General features: G+C 40.8%; 2 protein-coding genes across 3 annotated transcripts in view; one reads left to right on the forward strand and one right to left on the reverse strand.

The window, feature by feature from the left end:
- mettl24 (methyltransferase like 24) overlaps positions 1–4657 on the forward strand; it is a 37355-nt gene extending 32698 nt beyond the window's left edge. For both annotated transcript variants that reach the window (XM_008397757.3, XM_081602527.1), the window contains one exon: positions 1206–4657. In XM_008397757.3, the coding sequence (XP_008395979.2) occupies positions 1206–1559 (354 nt within the window). In that variant the 3' untranslated portion in view covers positions 1560–4657. The remainder of the gene's footprint in view (positions 1–1205) is intronic.
- Positions 3465–21922, reverse strand: cdc40 (cell division cycle 40 homolog (S. cerevisiae)). The gene is made up of 15 exons (XM_008397756.2): positions 21702–21922; positions 21272–21358; positions 20128–20257; positions 19964–20050; positions 19725–19864; positions 19159–19255; positions 18852–18991; positions 18339–18413; positions 17537–17582; positions 12331–12432; positions 10544–10659; positions 9503–9636; positions 7930–8006; positions 4786–4930; positions 3465–3994 (listed from the first exon to the last, which is right to left on the reverse strand). Exons 1-15 carry the CDS (start codon positions 21891–21893, stop codon positions 3817–3819), a joined length of 1746 nt encoding a protein of 581 aa, XP_008395978.1. The 5' UTR covers positions 21894–21922; the 3' UTR covers positions 3465–3816.
- Positions 21923–21974: the final 52 nt, after the last annotated feature.

Below are 21974 nucleotides of genomic sequence, written 5' to 3' on the forward strand. Positions count from 1 at the left end.
CCACCTTTCACCACAGTTACATATTCCCCACCATGATGCTGCCACCATCATGTATAACAATCTGATTATGTGTTCAGTGGGACAAAATTCTCCACAAATGTATTCATTTGTGGAATACAGTGATATTCCACCTTACTTTCTCTATTCCATATTAGTAAAAAAACAAAAACAAAAACAAAAAACTTCAAAGGGGCTGTATGGTGTAAAATCGACTTTTTTGATCTTCACATTAGGTTATAATGTTATTCCCTCATCAAAAACATAACTGAAGTGTTGCCTTGACTCTTCCATGCATGTTTGAGAAATCCTTTCATCACCCGTGGCAACCATTCAGCTGTGCAAAATGCTTGGAGGGACCGAGCACCGCCTTCCTGGCGCAGCTCCTCCTCAGAGCTGCAGTTTCCAAGCTTCAAAAACGTCCGCCTAACAGAGCAGCCGTCCCCTTCTGCTCTCCCTCTCAGCTCCTTCAGACTAGCCGGCAGCAAATAGCACACACCTGGTTGAACTGTGGAGCTCATTATACAAACTGATTCTCAGTTCCATGCTGATAAAAGCATTATTAAAGTTGTTAAGATCTAGTGAACAATCACAACTACCTTGGAAAATTACAAAAAGTTTGGCTTCTTTAAAACGAAGCATATATAAATAAAATACGATTTAACACTTCATTGCAGAGCACTTATAACAGTTTTATTTATTTATTTAAACTCGCGAAACATGTTATTTTACACTAAGAAATGCTCAAATGTCATCTTTGGTGCATCTATAATTTCTAATTTGCTCTTCAAAGCAAAAACTTATCTTTAACTTTTAAACCCGTAAAGGTCAGAAACGGGGCAACTTTAGTAGTTTGCGAAACCTCTGATCAAACTCAAGGTCCTGGAGAGATGCATTAAGCACTGAGCATGCACGAGTCTATTTACATAAATATGACCTCAGGGTGCTATTAACATTCATCTTAGGAAGCAATTCCTCCCCATTCCATCCCAGCAAGCCCTGTCAAGTTGTGCCTCGGCTCAATCCATCATCAGCACTGCTGAAGCAACAGCCGAGGCCAAGCTTCACTTACTCCTTTTACATCCTTTAATAGCTTTTGAATTCAATAACTCGTTGCACCTTAGTGTTATTATTAAGCTACAATAGAACTCATTTATTATCTAGGTGTGAAAGAAATTGTTTTCTTTTTTTTTGTCCCTGTGTTCTAGGTGGATCTACTAAAAGCAGACATGGAGAGCGCGGAGTGGAAGATTTTGGAGAACCTTGTTCTGGAAGGAGTCCTGGACTCTGTGGGTCAGCTGCTGCTGGAACTTCACCTGCACTGGGCGGGCTTTGAGGTGGCCGGCGACGACCCGTCTGTGGTGCGGTACTGGTTCAGCCTGCTGAAGGAGCTCGAACGAGCCGGCTTTGGCCTCTTTCGCGTCCACAGCGATCTGAGAAAACCTCACCTTTTTTTACACAAGAACATCTTGAATGCCAGCAGCGCCTACACCCTGAGCTGGGTGAACGTACGGTGGAAGCCTTCATGGACGGCACATAAACATAAAAAGTTAATTTTTTAGACTCGGTCTCTGGTCTGTGACGACCTCTCACATAGATGAAGTAATTACTTCCAGAGGCTCCGTATTTGTTGGCTGCAGGTCAGCCTGATTTAGACATTCTTGAAGCCTGGCTCACAGCCAGCCGCTCCCTCTTCATAAACGACTACGGCCACACAGGTTGTACAGTGGATAAAAACATACATATTGTTCCAAGGAGGAGGTAAAGGAAAGAGCCTGTCTCTCTGAAAGTAAGTGAATATAAAAAAAGAAGCAATTTATACTGCCTACAAAAGACAATATGCTATTTTCAAGAATACAATCCTTCTCCAGACACTTTATAAGGTACAGCTTGCTAATTTATTTTCCTTTTCCCTTCAGAGCATAGATTCAGCAATGTGTCAGAAACAGTCTTCACAGATTTTCTTGAATATTGACATGACAGCATCACACAAATCCTGCTGAGTGGTTGGCTGCACATCCATGATAGGAATCTCTCGTTCTGCCGCATCCCAAATGTGCTCTGTTGGACTGAGATTTGGTGACTGGCAGCCAGTGGAGTACACCGAGATCAGTGCCGTTAAAGAAACCAGCCTGGGAGGGTTTTAGCTGGGCTATGTGGTACTAAGTCATCCACCTCCATGGAAAGTGAAATCATAGTTCCATGTTATCTGACCATCTACCATCTGAATGTAATAGGTCAAGTGGTCTGATGTTTTCTTGTTAGATCTCTTTGGTGAACTTGTTCAAACCATGGCCTCAAATTCTTGCTCCAGCTGGCTGCCACGTCACATAGTAGGGTCATCTGAAGCAGCAGGGGCTCTGCTTCAAGGTTTAATATGTGATGCATTCAGGAATGGTATTTTGCAATCGATCGTCATTTGAGATACTCTGCCTTGCCATCCATCTTGCACCAATTTTCCTCTGCCATCAATGAGGCGCTACTCTCCAGATAACTGAAAATATATCCTGTGGATTTTTCTAATCTATCAAGTCATTCTTCTCAAATCACTCCTGCTTGTGGCAAGGAACATTATCGTGCTTAAATAAGACACTTCCAGAGGTAAGCATAGTATCCAAAAAATTGTACTCAAGTAGGAGAAACACTACTTCAGCATATTTTTACTCAAGTAAAAGTAAAAACAGCCATCCAAGTAATTACCTAAGACCATATTTGGTAGAAGGTTTACACAAGTACTGAGTAACTGATAAAATTATCATTTAAAATTCAGAAATGACATCATCAGATGGATCAAATATAAAGTGGAAAGTTTGGAAATTTAAGGATGAAAATGACAATAATTCATATAAGTAGCAAAAACCTATGAAACTTCAACAAAAACTACAGGTGTGTTTAAATGTAGCAAGTAGCGACAGTTCATAATAAAATTACCCAAGTAAAAGTAAAAAGCAGTGTAGTAAAAATACTCCTAAAAGGACATTTAAAAAAAAAAATTACATTTACTCAAATTACATTGAGTAAATGTAGCTGGTTACTACCCAACTTTGGCCTCTGCCAACAGGTGATGTTTCCATTAACGAGGGTAGATGCTCTACAAGAATGCGTATGTAGGCGGTACCTAATAAAAGTAACATCCACATCAGTAGCAGGACCCACTGTTTCCCTGGGTTACCCTACACATCCAAGTGCCTTGGCCAGCTTGCCTTCCTCCTGCAGCTCCACCTCTCACAGATTCTTGAATGTCTTTCTCCTTGTTTGTATGTTTGTATGCCCACCTTTATGGGTCATAAAGTTAGGATACTGGGAATTTTGTGGGTCTAATTTCTAGATCTAGAATAAAACATCAAATCACACTGCTGTGGTGTGCAGATAAGATCAAATGTTACACACGCTCAACTTATATATATATTTTCCCTGACTTTGTGTTTGATGATGGTTAAAGAAATAAATGTTGCACCACAAATCAGTTTCGTTTTGTAAAATAGGAAATGGGCAGAATGTTTATTTCCACAAAAGGTTGTTTAGATGGTTAAAAACACTTTGTAGAACAATAAATTTTAAAAAGAACAGAACACTACTACAAATAAAAATACGTGTCGTTGACTCTGTAATATTTCTTTTGCCATATCATTGTTAAAGATTCCAATATGCTCATTCTTGTACACACACAATATGTACATATTTGAGCTCTTATTTCAAGATACAAAAATACACTTTAAACAAGTAGACTGGATACCAGCCTGTTGGCTTTCACTCAAAACTATTTAATAAAGTCCAAGAATCACTGACTTCTGCACATAATTTTAGACGCCATCAGAGTTAGTCCCAGAGTTTGATCTGTCCATCCCAGCCGCAGGTGATGACCTTCGAAGTTTCGTGCGGATGCCACAGAGCACTGATGCAGACTTTGTCGTGAGCCTTGATCCTGTGATAGAGCTTGGTGGTCTTCCAGTCCCAGATGTTCAGCTTTCCATCTGCATCCCCCGATACCACATAGCTGGAAGAAAGGAAACAGTTCAGTAGGAGGGAAAAGGTGGAAGACGTGGCTTTAAAGTCTAGTCTTTTATTTTTTTTGTCTGTCAGAAGTTGTGGTGCTGCAATGAATAATGACAGACGGTTAGAGCTCCTGTAAACCAATGTGGGCAGTGGTGGGTGAGACATGGACAAAAATTAAATGAAAGATGGATTGCCAAAGTTCATGTAATTACAGATTTTTTTTTTCTTCTAAGCTCATCAGTAAATGGAAGCTCTTACAAAACCAATGAATAAGGAAGCCTTATAGTAATAAAACCCTCTGTTAAAATGTTATGGTATTTATAGTTAGACTGTTACCTGTAACCATTATTGTTATTCTGACTTTGAGATGCACTGAAGTAAAAATATTAAATAAATACACACCGAATTTAATATTTTCTTCCTGCTTACTAGGTAACAAGCCTGGTGGCCCACCAGGCTTATAACACTCTGGGAAACCCTGTACTCCATAAAGTCATTTTCTGTGGCATCTTTTAAACTGCAGGAACAGCATGATGGAAAATTTCAGTAGACAATGATTTTATAAGCTTAAGATATCAGTACGTATTTTGGCCATGCAGTAAGTTTGTCTGTTTCTACTTTCTCTGTCCTTAGATAAGCAGTACATTTAAACATTACCATAGTTTTTCGTGTGAGTGTTTTTTTTGTGTTTTTTTTTTACTGCTATACTTTCATTAATTTATTCATAGGCTTTTTTGTCATTGATATTTGAGAAACTTCCTCTGGTTTTCGTTCAATCAGAAAACACCCTACCTCATGTCTGGGGAGAAATCCACTTGGCAGGCGTAGCCGGCCACCATGTGACCCTTGAAGATTTTCTTTTTGTTCAGTCTGAAGCGATTCTGGGCTCCAAAGATAAGAATCTGGTTGTCCATGGACTGGCACGCCAGCCATTTACCTGAAATTAGAAACCAGCGTGTGTAAACAACGGGAGAAACTCATCTTTCCCAAGCACAGTTAAAAAGTGTCGGCAATGCAGCACAAGATGTTTAAAAGGGAAGAGGAAAAAAAATGTTTATTATCAAGTGAAGCGACATTAAAGCTACAAGATTGTACAGAACATTTTAAATTGCCTGTTAGCTCACTACTTGGCCTCATTTGCATGGCCCTGTACAGCCAGAGGTTTAACAAGCAGACACTGAGACCTTTGAAGTCGTATTTTTATGCCGCTGCCAGTCGAGTTGTAAACCTGGCATCTAAATTCAGGACGCGAACATTTTAGCTAGAAAAACAGCAGAAACTTGACTCGAGGATAAAACTTTTAAAATAAAAGGAGGACAGTTCCCCAAGAAGGGCATGGGACCCATCATTAAATTAGAAAGATTGAAGCAATTTTTGAAAAATTAGGCAGGTTTTCTCATCATTAGGTGCTCAATTATAATCTGTTTCTCGCTGCGTTTCAGCTCTTGACATGACGACAGTTTCAAGTCACTACACAGCAAAAGGAAGCAGTAAATCACTTTCAGGGCATCACACAACTCACTGCACCTCTTAACAGGAACATGATTATTAATGAGGTATGAAAGCAAGGTATCCAGTCGGTGTGTACGTGCATGGTACATCCCTCTCCAGAAAAACAAAAAAGAAGCTTTAAAAAGCCCCGAAACGTCTACTGTAATAGGTACAGGAGAGCAAAAACAACTTTTAGTGAAATAGGAAGACGCAGGGGACTCAAAAGAACAAGAGACTGTAGATGTGGCGCCAAGGGGGGGCCGGGTGTCGTTTAGGCGTAAGAGAAAACTGAATGGTTTCCCACTGAGAACACATTCATTATTCACACGCCGAGGAAAAACAAATCATGTTGGGACAAATACAAACGTCGACCAGAAGGAGGGAAGAGAGTAAAAGAGAACATGGGGGGGGAAAGGGATTTAGGCAGGTGGAGAGGAGAGAGAAAAAAGCTGAGTAAGGCCCCAGCTGAAGATGATGAGCTGCAACACAGAGCCTATTAATTGGAAAACCAAGAGCTGGAGCTAAAGTGAAATGTCCATTTCTGTTAGTGTTCCTTATACAGCCTGGTTGCTGTCAGATTCAGTTTCCATTCCCACTCAAATCTTTGCAAACAAAATAGAAAAAAGGCAAGATTAATCTATCCTAGTGTGCAAAATCTGCATGAAACCCCCGAATGCCCTTGTCACACATCTTGATCTGTTCTTAATAAGCATCTGACAACATCAATATTCAGTACAACTGAGACACAGTGCCAGCAGCAAGCCTGCACTACATAAATCATAATACTAATTTCCAACATGCCTGGGCTCAATAGATCTGCCCATAAGGAATAGACTGACATTTGGAAAGACGCACTTCTTCACTTCCTTGGCGGGTTTTAATGGGAACATCAATAACGCCTTCAGATCTGTATGTTAATTATGACGCTAAACCGAGGAAACAGTTTCCTTATCGCTGCAAAAAGACAAAAAAAGGGGAGAAAGAGAAGCAGCAGGCCTGGATCTGTTGGTCGAAAAAAATAAAAATAAATTCCCTATCAGCACTTTTAATGTTTGTAGTTTAGATGCTTTAGGACAGTGGTTCTTAACCTTTTATGAGACCGACTCACCGAACCCCTGGGGTTCGATCAAACCCAGGTTAAGAACCACTGCTTTAGGTGGACGGGTACATCTGGGATTTAAATGCTTTACGATTTTATGTCTTGGTTTACCAGTGGACCTTAATAAATTAAGAGTGCCATTTTAAAGTTTCTTCAATTTGTAATTAAGTTCTAAAGCGAAACTCCTGTTATTTAGATTAATTGCATACACAATATGATTCTTTTCAGTTGTTTACTTAGTCAGGGCTTGTTCTGCATGAATATTCATAGTGCCATACTTTGTGACACAGAGGTGATTGGCCTGCGGTTCTGCTGAGGTTTTAAGGGAGACTGGGTTGCATCCATCCCTATTGCATATGCACTCCTTCTATAACAAGTTTTCTTTTCACTTACTTTCATGCTTGGATACAAAAGTTAGCCTCTTTTAGTGGGTATTAGGGATGGCCGATAAATCAACAAAAATATATATTGTGATAAAGATACGCCATCAATACAAAAAGAAAATATGTCCAATAGAATTTCACTGAACTCCGGTGCAGAACCGCACAGCATTCTGGGGGATGTAGTCAGAGGAAAAGCTTTAGTAGCTCAACCAGGTGGCATCAATTAACTCAACTCACTCACTCATTGGTAACCTAGCAACAAACCATTGAGCAACCTGTGCAGCAGGAGCTCATCTTAATAAGAAAAGACAATGATGTGGAGTGAAAGGAGAAAATGAGTGAAACAGGTAATGAGGAAATTGTAAATAAAACAGGAAAGGTGACGTCACCGGTTCATATATTTAAAGCAGAAAACAAATCAATACAAAACAAATAATTATAGACAGATGTGAAACGCGTCTATTGTGATTTCTGCCGCATCGTCCAGCTCCAGTCTCAACATCTGTCACCTTGACAAATAACAAGTCGGCAGTCTTCCCTAATATTATACAACACTTTGGTATTATTTCATAATCATGAAAATGAACAAAACATACGGCCCTTCCCAGTAACAAATTATGGTTAGAAACAGATGCAGAGGTCTTCGTTTATAGCAATTCGCACAGCTGTAACCAGGTGGGAAGCTTCAGGCTGAGAAAGTCGGAAATCCAGTTTACCAACCATACAGAAACAACCACAGCAGGCTTGCAGACCAGAAACTCTTTAGACTGACTCAGTTTATACCAACTTGTTCTGCAGATCTCGTGCTGTTTTGCTCCTCTGAGAAACGGCCAACCTTGGGCAGTATGAATCTACATCAGTGTGGTAATGTAGGTTTGAGTTCCCTAGAGGCCTCCACTCTATGTTGCAGTTTGTGTGTTTTTGAGAGTTTTTTTTTGTGTGTGCAAAAATCAGGGGACTCACCATTGGGAGATAGAGTCACAGCTGGCATGGAGTGCATACTGGGCTCAGCGATGTACTTGAAGTCCACAGGGATGTCCCTGAAAAAGACACAAAGCCTGGTGATCCCATATGACGACGGATTAAACACCGGCTCAGCCTCTACAACCCCAAAGGGAAACAGTTAATAAACCTCTCTGCTAACCTCTGCTGTTCTGTCTGCGAGCCTGAAAAATACTTAACACTGACAGAAAAACGGCAGCTGTGGAACAGCAAAATTATCGGTCTAGTTAGAGCACGTAAATATCTGAATAAAATCCGAAAGCTTTTGATGTTGAACCGTGACTGCACAAGCTACCAATTATTTACGAAATCCTTATTTGCTCTCCTCACACTGTCGCCAGTCCTTTCATGCTGTCTCTGTTTGTCTGCTTTGGCAGAGATGTGCAACTATTTGATCTTAATTGGTCTGAAGCAGATCTTTCACATTTACAGCTCTCTGTGTTTGTCTCTGTCATTATGAATGGAAAGGGCTTTGCTTGGTCGTCGGGGGACGTCTTAAAAAAATAAAGTTACTCAATGTCGCTAATGTCTCTCTGTGTCTTTCCCAGCACATTTGCATCGGAAGTGTGCTTAAGAGTTTTAATCCGGAACTGATCCTGCCATCTGTTTACACTGAGCTGTATCAGTCTTCTAATGTGACGGGGAACAGCTGGAGTTAAATGAAAGCAGTTTCAACAAACTAATAAGAGGGAATAAGAAAGTAAGAGATGGGAAACATTATTTCTGTAGTTCTCTGGAAGAGAACTCAAAGATTTTTATTAAATAATAATTTAAAAACTACAGGAATTCTGAACTTAATTATGCCGTAGCTAATATTTACCTATGAGCAATTTTTTAGATTAATTTATTTCTCAGACACATCTGATGTATGTAAGCATATGGAAAAAAACAAAACAAAAAATATAAGCTTAAATATATGTAGGTATATTGTGAATTTTTAATCTATAAATCTGTGCCCAACCTTTCTCTTCAGTCAATATGTGTCTTCTGGCCAATTCAAATAATTGTCAGGCAATTAATCTGGTCAACAACTCGTTGATTTACTCCCACGGTTTTGTCTCCCAGGAGACAATGTGGAAAACAGACTCAGGCTACAGCTGATTGGCTTCTTCTGGTCTTTACAAGATCAACATTTGCTCTCTGTTTCTAAATTTAAAAATATAGAAGTTATTTTTTTATGCAGTTGGGGAAAAAAAACTAGGGGCTTCTATTCACTAAAAATATAAAGCAGAGACTAAAAGTCCTTATTCTAAATATTAAGGCCTTCTATAAATATTTACAATCTTTGAGACGGAAACAGCAGAGCTTGTTTATATCCCCAAAGGCCTTGGAGCCAATAAACATATCTTTGTTGGTGGTCTGTCTTGACTGTCTGCTGACACCAAACAAACCAGGACATATTAGCATTGCAACAACAAAAATAAAAGTGAATATTAATCAGGATAATCAAGAGTTCATATCCTGGTTAAGAATATTCAAACTGGAGCATTTAAGACAAAGATACCGCATCCTTTAATTCATAGTCTTTGCTCACCACTCCCAGACTCGCAGACTCTTATCATCTGACGTGCTGACAAAGCGGCGATTTTCGTCAACAAAGGTGATGGTGTTGACAGCACCCAGGTGGCGATCGTACTCCTGAACCACCTCGCTCGTCCTGATGTCCCACTGTCCAGCAAACACGGGAAAAAAGCAAAACAGAAACAAGGGAAGTAAACACTCAAACCCCAAACAAGTCTTAAACAAACAGGGTGATCTGAACAGCCAGCGGAGAATCAACAGTAATAAAAAAGTGTCAGCATACAGTTTTCTAAGCCAAGAGAAGATCAGATGAATGACTGTGGGAGTTTCCTCCTTTGAGGAAATATTCAATCTGTGTCAGCGTTGAGAAACTGTTCAACTGCGGTGAAGCGATTAGCAATCAAATGGGCCTCGGATTTGAGCAACAATATATTTTTGGAGAGGATCTTGCACAAATTAAGATGTATACAAAAATTTTTTTAAAAAAAGTTCTCACGCAGATGCTCCCACCCCCAGGCAAGAAAACAAACAAAAAACGTGCATGCAGTTCTGTCCAATTTCATTTGTGCTCTTTTATTTAAATCCTCCCCTTGGGGCCAGCAGCCATCTGTGCTCGTCGCCCGGAGGACAGCTGCATGATTTAACGTTAGCCCCGATTGAGATAACAAATGCAGTTCACACCGATAGTTAGGGAGCAGAGCTGGTGCTCTCTTTTTATATATCTCTTTTAATAGTTTATTCATAGAAGAAAGATATATAAAATCCTTCAGCTCCATTTGTCCTCTGGATGTTGCTACCACACAAACTTTTACGTGATGTGATGGTTGCACTACATTACACCGTTTTCTTCACTGCTCGTGTGCAGCCTGTGATTAATGACTTGCTCTAGTCCTGTCATCCACTGATCCCCGTGCAAGTCCCACACAGATACGTACACAAGTGCTGAAGTTTGAGAGAGAAGTGTAGTTCGTGCTCCCGTGAGCTCAGGCGCCAAACACGGAAACTGTAGTGCATCTGCCCTACCGACACAAGCGGATCGCTCGCTGTCCTTTACCTGAACAATCTTCTTATCCGACATCCCGGCCACAAAAAGACTCTGCTTGTCCTCGTCCGGATTGAACTTGACGCAGTAGGGTACCTTCCTGTTTGTGAAGCGAGAGATACACTGGCCTGTGGAGAGGGAAGTAAATTGAAAGTCAGGGTTCCAGAAAAAATCCATCGTTTCTTCTTTTTTTCCCCTTTTCTCCATTAAGGCACACTAAAGCTGTCCACAACTTAAAGAACACAGTCTGCAACTTTTATTGCTGTGGTGCTCAATCCCCAGGGGGAGCGACAAGTCAGTTGGAAAACAGAAAATGCTGTTTACTTCTGTTTATTCTGCGAGGACTATAGTGCTGCATATGAGGGAATACAAAACTGCAATGGGGACTTTTCAATCAAATCTACCTGCTGCTGGGACAGAGTTAGATAAATGATCTCTATCACACAGAAATCAACAAAACAGACAACAATTTAAGAAATATCTTTTTCTTTCTAAACAAATCAACAAGTGGGGGATTTAACTCTTTTCTGCCCTCTGCTGGAGAAGCATTCTTCAACTTGAAAGGGTGTCCAATTTCAACACAACAGAGGGAGGATGTAAAGAAAAGGCTTCATTCTACACGGAGACGTAGACAAAGGTAGCTGTTCATTTGCTATTTAGTAGAATCAAGACTCAGTCGAAAGGTGACAAAAGGCATTTCACAGCAATACATGTCAAGAAGTGCTTCCTGGTGGTGTCTGCACCACACGACAAAGCAACATGTCTGTTCAGCCACCTGAAATCAGAACCTGGACTGGTCTACAAGCGACAAATTAGAGATGCACCGATCCGATGTTAATATCTGTATTGGTCCCGATACTGTGAGAAATTCTAGATATCAGTGACAATGTGACTGATCCGTAAGGGCAGATCTATTCAGTCTAATTCTACGCTTAGTGCTCTGAACAATGGCATGCTTCGTTATTTATTTTACATTATATTTAAAATTCCCAATTGCACTTTCTGAAAAATTTGAAAGAAGGTTTGTTGCAGTTTATTTTTGCACGTTTGACCAAGATAGTCAACCTAGTGTTTTTGTTTTACATTGGCTGTCATACATCTAATTCCATAGCAAATTAAAGTTGTGCTGTTTTTACATGTTAGACCAAGTTTGTGAAGATATTGGTGTACTTAAATGTATTTGTGAAGAGTAATCAAATAAGTTTTTAATTCAGCACATTTATGTCTGACATGTTTAAAGTCAATTCAGTGCTTTTCCAATTTTCTTTCTCAAATTTTCAAATTTATTTCCACTGTAAATATTTTTGCACTGAATTATTGTTGATTTAATTTACATCTACATTTTGTTAGCCTAGTGCTGCGCTATGTCATTTAGTGCTGCGCTGTGTCATCACAATATCCAATGTATGCGATAACACAGTCACAAAGACTTGATAAGATATTATATGTAGAATTTAATATTCTACAAAATCCTACATTTGGTAGGATATTAAATTTCAAGTGCCAAAAATCCAAATTCTGCTTGTGGGAGCTTCAATAAGAGGTTGCCAAAAAACAATTGTGACAAAACAGGCTGTTCTTTTAGTGCAATAGATACACTGATTCCCTCAAATCTGTGGATTAATCAAGATTTCAATTAGGAATGCGAAATATATTGTGAAAAGCATCCATATCAGTTGATATTAGTCAATTTTTAACATATCAGTATTGGCCCGAAACCCCCCCCAAAAACTAGAGGAAACAAATGTTTCTTGGTAAACAGAAGCAAAGTGTGCAGAGATGTAAGAGACGCAGCTTACCTGTCTCAGAGTCCCACAGTTTAAGGTAGCGGTCGTATGCAGCACTGAGGAACTGAGTCCCACTGTTGTTGAAGCAAATGTCTCGCACTGCTTTGCTGTGACCTAATGCACAACAAAATTGAAGCAATTATAAGCATACAACTATTGCAATAAAATCATATTTTTACACTCAACAAAAAAATATGGCACATTTTTGCCTCAGATGACTTATTGCTTACTGGCAAAATTATTCCACGATTCCACATGTGGAAGAGGAGGAAGGGAAAATGTTTAGCAGAGCCTAACGAGGGAAAGGCTAAAACAAAAATTACAAGCCAAAATGACGTCTTCAATGGCTGCGTGCTCCGTTTTCCTTCTAATTCCTGTCTTCAACTGTCTGGCTCTTCCTCGTGCAGGAAGGTGATTTGAGATCCCTGCAGTCTGACTATTTGCAGCTGTCTCCCTTGTTAAAACCAGCTTTTATCAGAGGTATGCTGTTTCCACAGTGATAACAGAGCCCACTGAGGCTAAGCACCTGTCTGCACTCTTCCTCTAACCAGGCCTGCTGGCAGACCAAAGGCAACAGCACCGCCACTGAAAGCCTTGCGCTGATGTGTGTGCAGAAACGCACATGCATTACTACCACTGAAAACAGGTCACTCAAGTAAGCAAATATCCCCCCGTGTCCCAGGCTGAATTAAAATATGAAAATATCACTGATTGATATTCATGAATTTCCCTACCCTCGCTGTTCCCTGTTTTACTAAGTGATCCTTCGGGTTGGATGCTTCAAACCAGTCCACATTCTGTGCGGCGTTCAGTCAAAGTGGGTACTTCAAGCAGAAGTTTGCAGAGCGACATATGCATTTAAAATGGGAGACCAGTAAGTCGTATGTTTTAAATTTATGGTAAATGTGCGTGTACTGGAAAGAGTCCGATCCCTCAGAACAAATATCACAGCTTCAGAATAGAATAATAAATATTACATAGCTGATCATTAAATGCAGAGCAATGTTAATATTCACCTAGCGACATAACTAAATACTTCTAAAACTGCATTAGATAAGAATAAATAAATAAAATATATATATATATATATAAAAAATTCCCTTCTCACCCTCCGCGGGTGGTCTGTTTCATCCTCTGAGCTCGGGTCCTCTACCAGAGGCCTGGGAGCTTGAGGGTTCTGCGCAGTATCTTGGCTGTGCCTAGAACTGCACATTTCTGGACTGAGATGTCTGATGTTGTTCCTGGGATCTGTTTGAGCCACTGCTCCAGTTTGGGGGTGACTGCCCCAAGGGCCCCGATGACCACAGGCACCACTGTGGTCTTCACCTTCCAGGTCTTTTCCAGTTCCTCCCTGAGGCCCTGGTATTTCTCCAATTTCTCATGCTCCTTTTTCCTGATGTTGTAATCACTTGGTATTGCTACATCCACCACAACGGCTTTCCTCTGTTCTTTATCCACCACCACAATGTCCGGTTGGTTCGCCATTACCATCTTGTCTGTCTGGATCTGGAAGTCCCACAGGATCTTAGCTCGGTCATTCTCCACCACATTTGGGGGTGTTCCCCACTTTGATCTTGGGGCTTCCAGTCCATATTCTGCACAGATGTTCCTGTACACTATGCCCGCCACTTGGTTATGTCGTTCCATGTACGCTTTCCCTGCCAGCATCTTGCACCCTGCTATTATGTGCTGGACTGTCTCAGGGGCCTCCTTGCACAACCTACACCTTGGGTCTTGTCTGGTGTGGTAGATCTGAGCCTCTATTGCTCTGGTGTTTAGGGCCTGTTCCTGGGCGGCCAGGATGAGAGCCTCTGTGCTGTCCTTGAGTCCAGCTTTCTCCAGCCATTGGTAGGTTTTCCTGACATCAGCCACTTCAGTTATTTGTCGGTGGTACATCCCATGTAGGGGCTTGTCCTCCCATGATGGTACTTCCAGCACCTTGTCTTCTGTTCCCCATTGCCTGAGACATTCGCTGAGCACATCGTCTGTTGAGGCTTTGTCCTTGATGTATTTATGGATCTTGGATGTTTCATCCTGGACAGTGGCTCTCACACTCACTAGTCCTCTGCCTCCTTCCTTACGGCTCGTGTACAGTCTCAGGGTGCTGGATTTGGGGTGGAACCCTCCATGCATGGTTAGTAGCTTCCTAGTCTTAACATCCGTGGCCTTCATCTCTTCCATTGGCCAGCTAATTATTCCGGCAGGGTATCTGATTACTGGTAAGGCATAGCTGTTTATTGCACGGATCTTGTTCTTGCCATTGAGCTGGCTTCTCAGGACTTGCCTTATTCGTTGGAGGTATTTGGCTGTGGCTCCTTTCCTTGTGACCTCATCGAGGTTGCCATTTGCTTGTGGTATTCCCAGGTACTTGTAGCTGTGCTCTATGTCTGCTATTGTTCCTTCTGGGAGTGAGACCCCTTCTGTGTGGGCGACCTTCCCTCTCTTTGTAACCATCCGACCACACTTCTCTAGTCCGAATGACATCCCAATGTCAGTGCTGTAGATCCTGGTGGTGTGGATCAGTGAGTCGATGTCTCGCTCGCTCTTGGCGTACAGCTTGATGTCATCCATGTAGAGGAGGTGACTGATCGTAGCCCCATTCTTGAGTCGGTATCCGTAGCCAGTCTTGTTGATGATTTGGCTGAGAGGGTTCAGGCCTATGCAGAACAGCAGTGGGGACAGAGCATCTCCTTGGTATATGCCACATTTGATGGACACTTGTGCAAGTGGTTTGCAGTTGGCTTCAAGGGTGGTTTTCCACAGCCCCATCGAGTTTGCAATGAAGGCTCTTAGAGTCCTATTGATGTTGTACATCTCTAAGCATTCAATGATCCAAGTGTGTGGCATTGAGTCATAGGCTTTCTTGTAATCAATCCAAGCGGTACACAGGTTGGTGTGTCGGGTTTTGCAGTCTCGGGCGACTGTGTGGTCTACAAGGAGTTGGTGTTTGGCTCCTCTGCTATTTATGCCTATGCCCTTCTGTGCCTTGCTCATGTATGTATCCATGTGCCCGCTTATCTTAGCCGCTATGATGCCTGACATGAGCTTCCATGTTGTAGAGAGACAGGTTATTGGCCGATAGTTGGATGGGACTGAACCCTTCGAGGGTTCCTTCTGTATCAGGATTGTGCGCCCTTCAGTTAACCATTCAGGGTGAGTCCCATTTTGTAGCAGCTGGTTCAGTTGAGCTGCCAGTCGCTCATGGAGGGCAGTGAGTTTCTTAAGCCAGTAGGCATGGATCATGTCAGGTCCTGGTGCTGTCCAGTTTTTCATACCCGAGACTCTGTCTTGGACATCTGCCACAGTGATGGTTACCGGGGCTTGTTCAGGGAGGTTGCTGTGGTCCTCTCGTAGAGAGGTTAGCCACTGTGCATTGCTGTTGTGGGACGCCTCCCTTTCCCATATGCCTTTCCAGTATTGTTCAGTCTCCAGCCTGGGTGGGTCTGCTCTGTTGTTATTACCCTGCCATTGAGAGTACACTTTAGCTGGTTGGGTGGCGAAGAGCCGGTTAATCCTCCTGGCTTCATTCTCTCTCGTGTATCTCTTTAGGCGGCTGGCCAAGGCTTGGAGCCTTTGTTTGGCAGTTTCGAGTGCTTCAGGTATGGGCATCTGGCTGTACTTCTTGGGTACTGATCTTTTCATTGCACCCCTTTGGAGCTCTGACAGTTGACTCACTTCCCTCCTTGTTATATTGATCTTAGCCTCTAACCGTCTTTTCCATGGTTGGTATTGGGTCTCATGGTTGCTCTTATAACCAAGCATCTCAAGGATCACTGATGCTGAGTTGTATATCAGCTCATTGGTTTCTGTTATGGTGTTGGTAGGGATCGTTCTCAATGCCGAATTCACATCTTCAATGAGACTTTCTGATGGTACTTCACTCAGCCGTTGTAATTGGCGTCGGGGTCGTCTGGTGTTCATTCGGGCCATGATTCTCTCTCTCAGGTCAGTTGCTGCCTCATTCAGCTCAGATGGTTCGTTCATTACTGGGGCTACATACCCAGTCTCTGGGCGGGGAGTTGTAGTTGACTCCCTTCTGACCTGGCATCCTGGCTCCTTCCCGTAGCACTTGTGTCGTACCTCGTCAATCTCCAGTTGTGACAGCAGTTGCCGTTTGCGGATGTTGGAACACTGAGCTACTAGTTGTTTGGCAGTTAGTGTTGACTGGGGATGTCGAGCTAACCATTCCTCCCACAGTCTTTGCATGTAGCCCCTCTGACTAGGATTACTTGAGTAGTAGCATTCCAACAGATCCATGTTTTCATCTCTCGCCCATTTCCGTCTTCTTCCAGTAGCCCACTTTTCATCAGGGTGCTCTGGTCCCCCAGCACCTGACGCAGACCTTGTTTGACCGGGCGACGTCTGAGCCGGCATGTCATGCTTATTTGTGTCTCTCATGGTATGAGGTAGGCTATATAGCTCCAAGGGTCTTGCCTAAGGACCCACACTGACAGCTCAATGTCACCGTTGTAACTTTTTGCCCCAGCCCCCAGCCTGGCCTCAAACCCGGGTCTCCCGGGTGGAAGACTGGTGACTTACCTATTGAGCTATACAGTCAGCTGTGTATATATATATATATATATATATATATATATATATATATATATATATATATATATATATATATATATATATATATATATATATATATATCAGTATTGCCTTACATATGGACTCTTTTGTGATTTCATTCATTCCTAACTGGGTTTCCTCTCCCCCTCCACATCGCCTCTCCATGTTCTGTGCCCTCCCTTGCCCCTCGTTCCCTTCAGCCCCTGGGCTGCTGAATTATGCATGTTCTGTGAAGGAGCTGACAAGCAGAACCAAAGCTGCAAACAATCTCTATCCTGACAGTGTGCTGTCAGGGAGGAGTAGCAGAGTGCCTTGCATGCATTAGCCTAAAAACACTCAAACCTGGAATAATAAATATTTCTCTGTATGTATAATTAAATTTAAAACACAGCATCTCTGTCAGTGGTCAGCAGATTTAAATGTTCCAGTGACGCTGAGCTCATATCCGTCACTGCCGCGCGTTTCCCAAAAGGCTATGTTTATTCAGAGCTTGAGCGTATTTTCTGTCAGCATGTTTGCAGATGACATTCTGTTGTTCAGGAATTCTTGAGGGATGCAGCACTCAAAATTACATTAAAAAAAAGATTCATCACCAGTTGACAACTTTAAAATAAACCATATATTTAGCAAAAAAATGCTTACTTACCAATAAATGTACGGAGACACCTCCTCTCTCCGTAGACCTCCCACAGCTAGAGAGAATTAAGACACATCGAGTGATGGCCTGATCAGTAAAGAGCACTGATGTGCTCAATGTTGTGCATATTTGCACAACGCTGTGTCTTGACTAAAATAGTCAACCAAAATAATCAAATGCACTGATCAGGTTTTTCTGGAGTGAAACTATTATCTATATCACCTGAGAAAAATATGGGCTGCAGGCTGGCTGATAAAGGTTGCTCTTTTGTATCCAAGAGAAAACAAAGGAATAAACTCCATTTACACATCAAAGCACATCAAAGTATCTAATGAACTTAAACAGTTCAGTAGATACAAAAAAAGTGAAACACACATGTCTCTGATTAATGTGCTTATAGATCAAAACAGTGGAAGTTTGAAGTTTTCATAAAAAAAATATATATATATATATACATTTCCCACTATTGGATGAAGAAAAGAAAGAAAGCCTTTTCTGATTTGGGTTCCTTCAGTATTTCCATTCCAAAATTTCCTACTCATACTCAATGTTTTAGACTTTTCTATCCATATAAAATGACATCGTGGACATATGCGCAAAACATAAGTTTGGTTTTAACATTTGTTATCTTCTAGTCATTTAATCCAACATTCAGTCCAATGCACTCTTAGAGAACCACGTCTTAAGACTGTAAACATAGGCAGCCACCTTGAAATGTAACAGTAAAATTATTAACATCTACTATCTTGAGGCTATCAAGAGTCTGTGCTGCTTAAATGACCTGCTGTTATTAGATTATTTGATAATATACCTTGATCTTGCAGTCCATTGAAGAGGAGAGCAGAAGATGACCAGACTTAGGATATAATCGGATAGCACTGACACCCTGGAAACAAACAGACATGGAAAGAATGAATTTACTTATTTATCTCCTTCTTATGATAGTATTTGTCAGTACCGATATTGTACAGTGTTGTACTGTACAGTTCTGCGTTTTATCTAGTTTTTAGGTGTCACAGTTTACAACATTTACACATTTTTGTGCATCTTTTTAACTGGTGAAATGTTTTTGAGAGGTTAATGGTTTTCAAAGTAAAGTCACACTTTACACAATAATGTAGCACACATAAATTAATTTCAATTCAAAATGCTTACAAAGACTGAATAATCCAAAACAGACATGGAGACAAAACACTCTCAGTGTTCCTGGATTTCTTTTTGCATGTCAAAATGTTCAGAGAAAGAAACCATAGAAATATCAACAAAGCTCACTGTGAGGTTACTTCATTAGCAACAAACCCCCATGTTGTCCTTTTCCACCTACCTTGGTGTGTCCAGACCAGACATGAATCTGTTTCTTTGGCAGGTAACACTTATCTGGAGCATCTGCAGAGCGCAAGTTGACGCCCACATCCTGTGGAACATGGAGGTATGACCTGCCCTGGTAGTCATACATGTCTTTGACTGCAGACAGGAAGAAAGACATAAAATGTGATGTTTAAAACACTTTAAAAAAAAAAAAAAAAAAAAGGAGAGAAAATGTAACTCCTCTTAGTCATTAACTGGGAAAAAAGATTATTTTTGATTAATTTCACTAAAAGCCATTGAAAACATAAAAGCATCTTAATTACCGTGAAGAATGGTCTTCTCCTCTCCTGGAGCCTCGTCTTCATTCCTTCCCTTCTTCTGCCTTTTAGCAGTGATCTCATTGAGTTCTTTCTGCTCTTCCTGTACAATAAAATTAATTATGAGGAAACAACCCAGCAATTGTCATATTTTATATTATTACGAAGACAGGCCCGGCAACGTGAATCAGTTTAATCTCGAATGAATGCCCGATTATGAGGGCTTTAACATGGCTGTGTGGGTGAGTGGAGTCACAAAGCCAGTGATAAGTAGCATCTGCTGCACCAAATGTCTGATCTAATGTAGAAAAATACATTAGACTGGATATAAAGGCCTATACAGATGCCTCTCGGTAGCTGCAGAAAAACTGTCCTGTTAGAGGGGCTATAACTTCAGTATTCCTGCTATGAATTATAATAAAGAATAAAATACAAACACTCTGCTTCATAATTGTGATTTAAAGACAATCACATATAATTTAGCACATGTTACAAATGATCAGTAAATCGTTCTGTAAACCAGCAATCAAGTTACACTAACATGTTTTCTAGCACATAAAACAACATTTCACCTCTGATGGTTTGGCCACATCTTTCTCGTCCACATATTTCGCCCACGGCCCCAGGAAGTTGTCAATCTCTCCTGCGTCCCCACCTTTGACCTTCTTCCTTTTCTCTGGCTTCTTCTGACCACTTTCAAAGACAGTCAGTCCTGGAGGAAGGAAGGATTACAATTGTTTAATAATAACACACACACATATCAAAGTTATTAAACAAACTAATGTAAAAGATAATCATTATTAATGCACACCTTTGTTTTTTTCAGCCTCTTCCACAGCACCAATATAGCTACAAGAGGAAGCTTCGTGTGTGTCAACAGAAGGATCTAAAGCGTAACCTACAAGCAGACAGAAGAACGCTGTTAAAAGAAAAAAATGGTGTGCTACCTATCCTAGAGGATATAGATCATTTTACCATAAGTAGAGAAAGTCCTCCTTTGCTGTTCAAACATAAAATCATTGACGTGAGCAGGTTCTGCATAGCCAGACAGCATGTTCCTTGGGGCCGACATCTGCTGGGACTTATACGGATTCATCGGCCCAAACTAAAATGAAATGAGCCAACGATTATTGTCGATGTCATCAAAAAGTGTTGTTTTTAATAGCACTTAGCACAGTGCTTTCATTGATTTAAGAAAAATCATGAGTTTCTAACCAAATGGTTTTCTAGAACAAGTTGCCTTTTTGTTGTAAAATAACATGCATTTCAATAGCAACCGACTTTGTGATTCATAGAAGAGAAAATAAATGAATAAGATGGCAGAAGGATCAGGAGCAAAGATCTCTTCTCCTAAGGAAAAGAGAAATCAGGGGTCGACAAGAACAAGATACTTTTTTTTTTTTTTTTAAACAGATGCTATGAACCAACCAAAGAATTTTTCAAAAATATCTTGCCTTCGAGAACAAAAATAAACTAATCTGTATTCAAAGTGCAGCAGTGAAACTAATCTTTTCCCAAGAAAATATTATCTTCATAATTCACAGTGGTTACAGCAAAGCTCAGCACATTGGCCCAACTCAATATGAACTGTTTAAGTCCATATCGAATTAGAAAACATTATTTTAGAAAGAGTTACTTAGCTGCTGTAAAACTGCCTATCCTGCCACATGTTGACATATCTAAAACACATTTTACATGGGTATTTATTGAAGGAACACCATGTTCTGTCCTGGTTTAGTAGGTAATGGACACTCTTATGTGTAGAAGCTCTACAGTGGGTGAAATGTGTTAGATGTGCATTGAGGTACATCATCTTTTATATATATATATATATATATATATATATATATAATTCAGCATTTGATGATCATCTGCCCTGTGGTCATTTATTTAACTGAATTCATAAGACTCAGTATTAAGAATGCTAAGGTGAGTCAATCACCAATGCATAGGGCAGAATGAAGTCAAGTAAAGTTACTACCAAGCCTTTACTTCAACATTTAATTAGAACTTAATTAGAAGTTTTGACATTATTCATGGAAATCTTTTGACTTGCAGGTGTACATTTTACGCGCAAACATATTCGTTTGTAGTTCTGTAATATTTTTGACGGCCTTACCTCAGGGGCAAACATCGTTTCATATGTCGGGTTATAAGTGACTTCTTTCAGTGAAGGGTCCAAGTGTACGCCAGTCTCAACAGCCTCCTGACATGGAGACATACATAATTAGCTAACAAGGTTAACCAACTGATCTCACCAAGTTATAAAATACCAACCCAATGAAATTAGAAGTTGGAGATTGTTCTCTGCAAAAAGTACGACTAACTAAACCTTGCGTTACAATGAATAATGTCGTGGTACATTCAGATAGCTATATCAGCGAAAAATAAAAAGCAACAATGGCAAGCGTGTAAGCTACAGCTCAACGCATTGTGCTTTAGTATTCATTTTCCATTTAGTAGATGAAATTGGTTATATTATTAGTTTAAATACAAAATCCGCATTCAACGTCAAGCTAACGTTAGCTAGCCTGCATCTCTTAGCTTACCTTAACAGCGACCTCCGGGGCAGAATTAAGAACAGCCAAAGACATTGTGGGTCCAGACTGCAGAGGTTTAAGGTGAGCCGTAGCATCCGGATCATCCGGATCAACTTTCTTGATACTGGTATTAGATTCTGACTCGTTTTCAGAGTCGGAATCGCTCCCGTACGAAGCGAGGGAAGCTATGATGGCAGACATGTTGAATGTTGTGAAGTCACCGGAAGTAGGAGGCGGGACATCCGTTCAAAGAAAGAAACGAGGGAACAATACGGGCAGAAA

Source organism: Poecilia reticulata, chromosome 21 (genome assembly GCF_904066995.2).
Source record: "Poecilia reticulata chromosome 21, P_reticulata-male-v2, whole genome shotgun sequence".
Classification (NCBI taxonomy): domain Eukaryota; kingdom Metazoa; phylum Chordata; class Actinopteri; order Cyprinodontiformes; family Poeciliidae; genus Poecilia; species Poecilia reticulata.

Excerpts from the sequence above, each read along its gene's own strand:
- cdc40 (XM_008397756.2), bottom strand. The coding sequence starts at position 21,893 with ATGTCTGCCATCATAGCTTCCCTCGCTTCGTACGGGAGCGATTCCGAC. Across the intron at positions 9,637-10,543 it reads CGGATAAGAAGATTGTTCAG|TGGGACATCAGGACGAGCGA; the intron begins GTAAAGGACAGC and ends TTTGCTGGACAG. Across the intron at positions 3,995-4,785 it reads GATTTCTCCCCAGACATGAG|CTATGTGGTATCGGGGGATG; the intron begins GTAGGGTGTTTT and ends CCTTTCTTCCAG.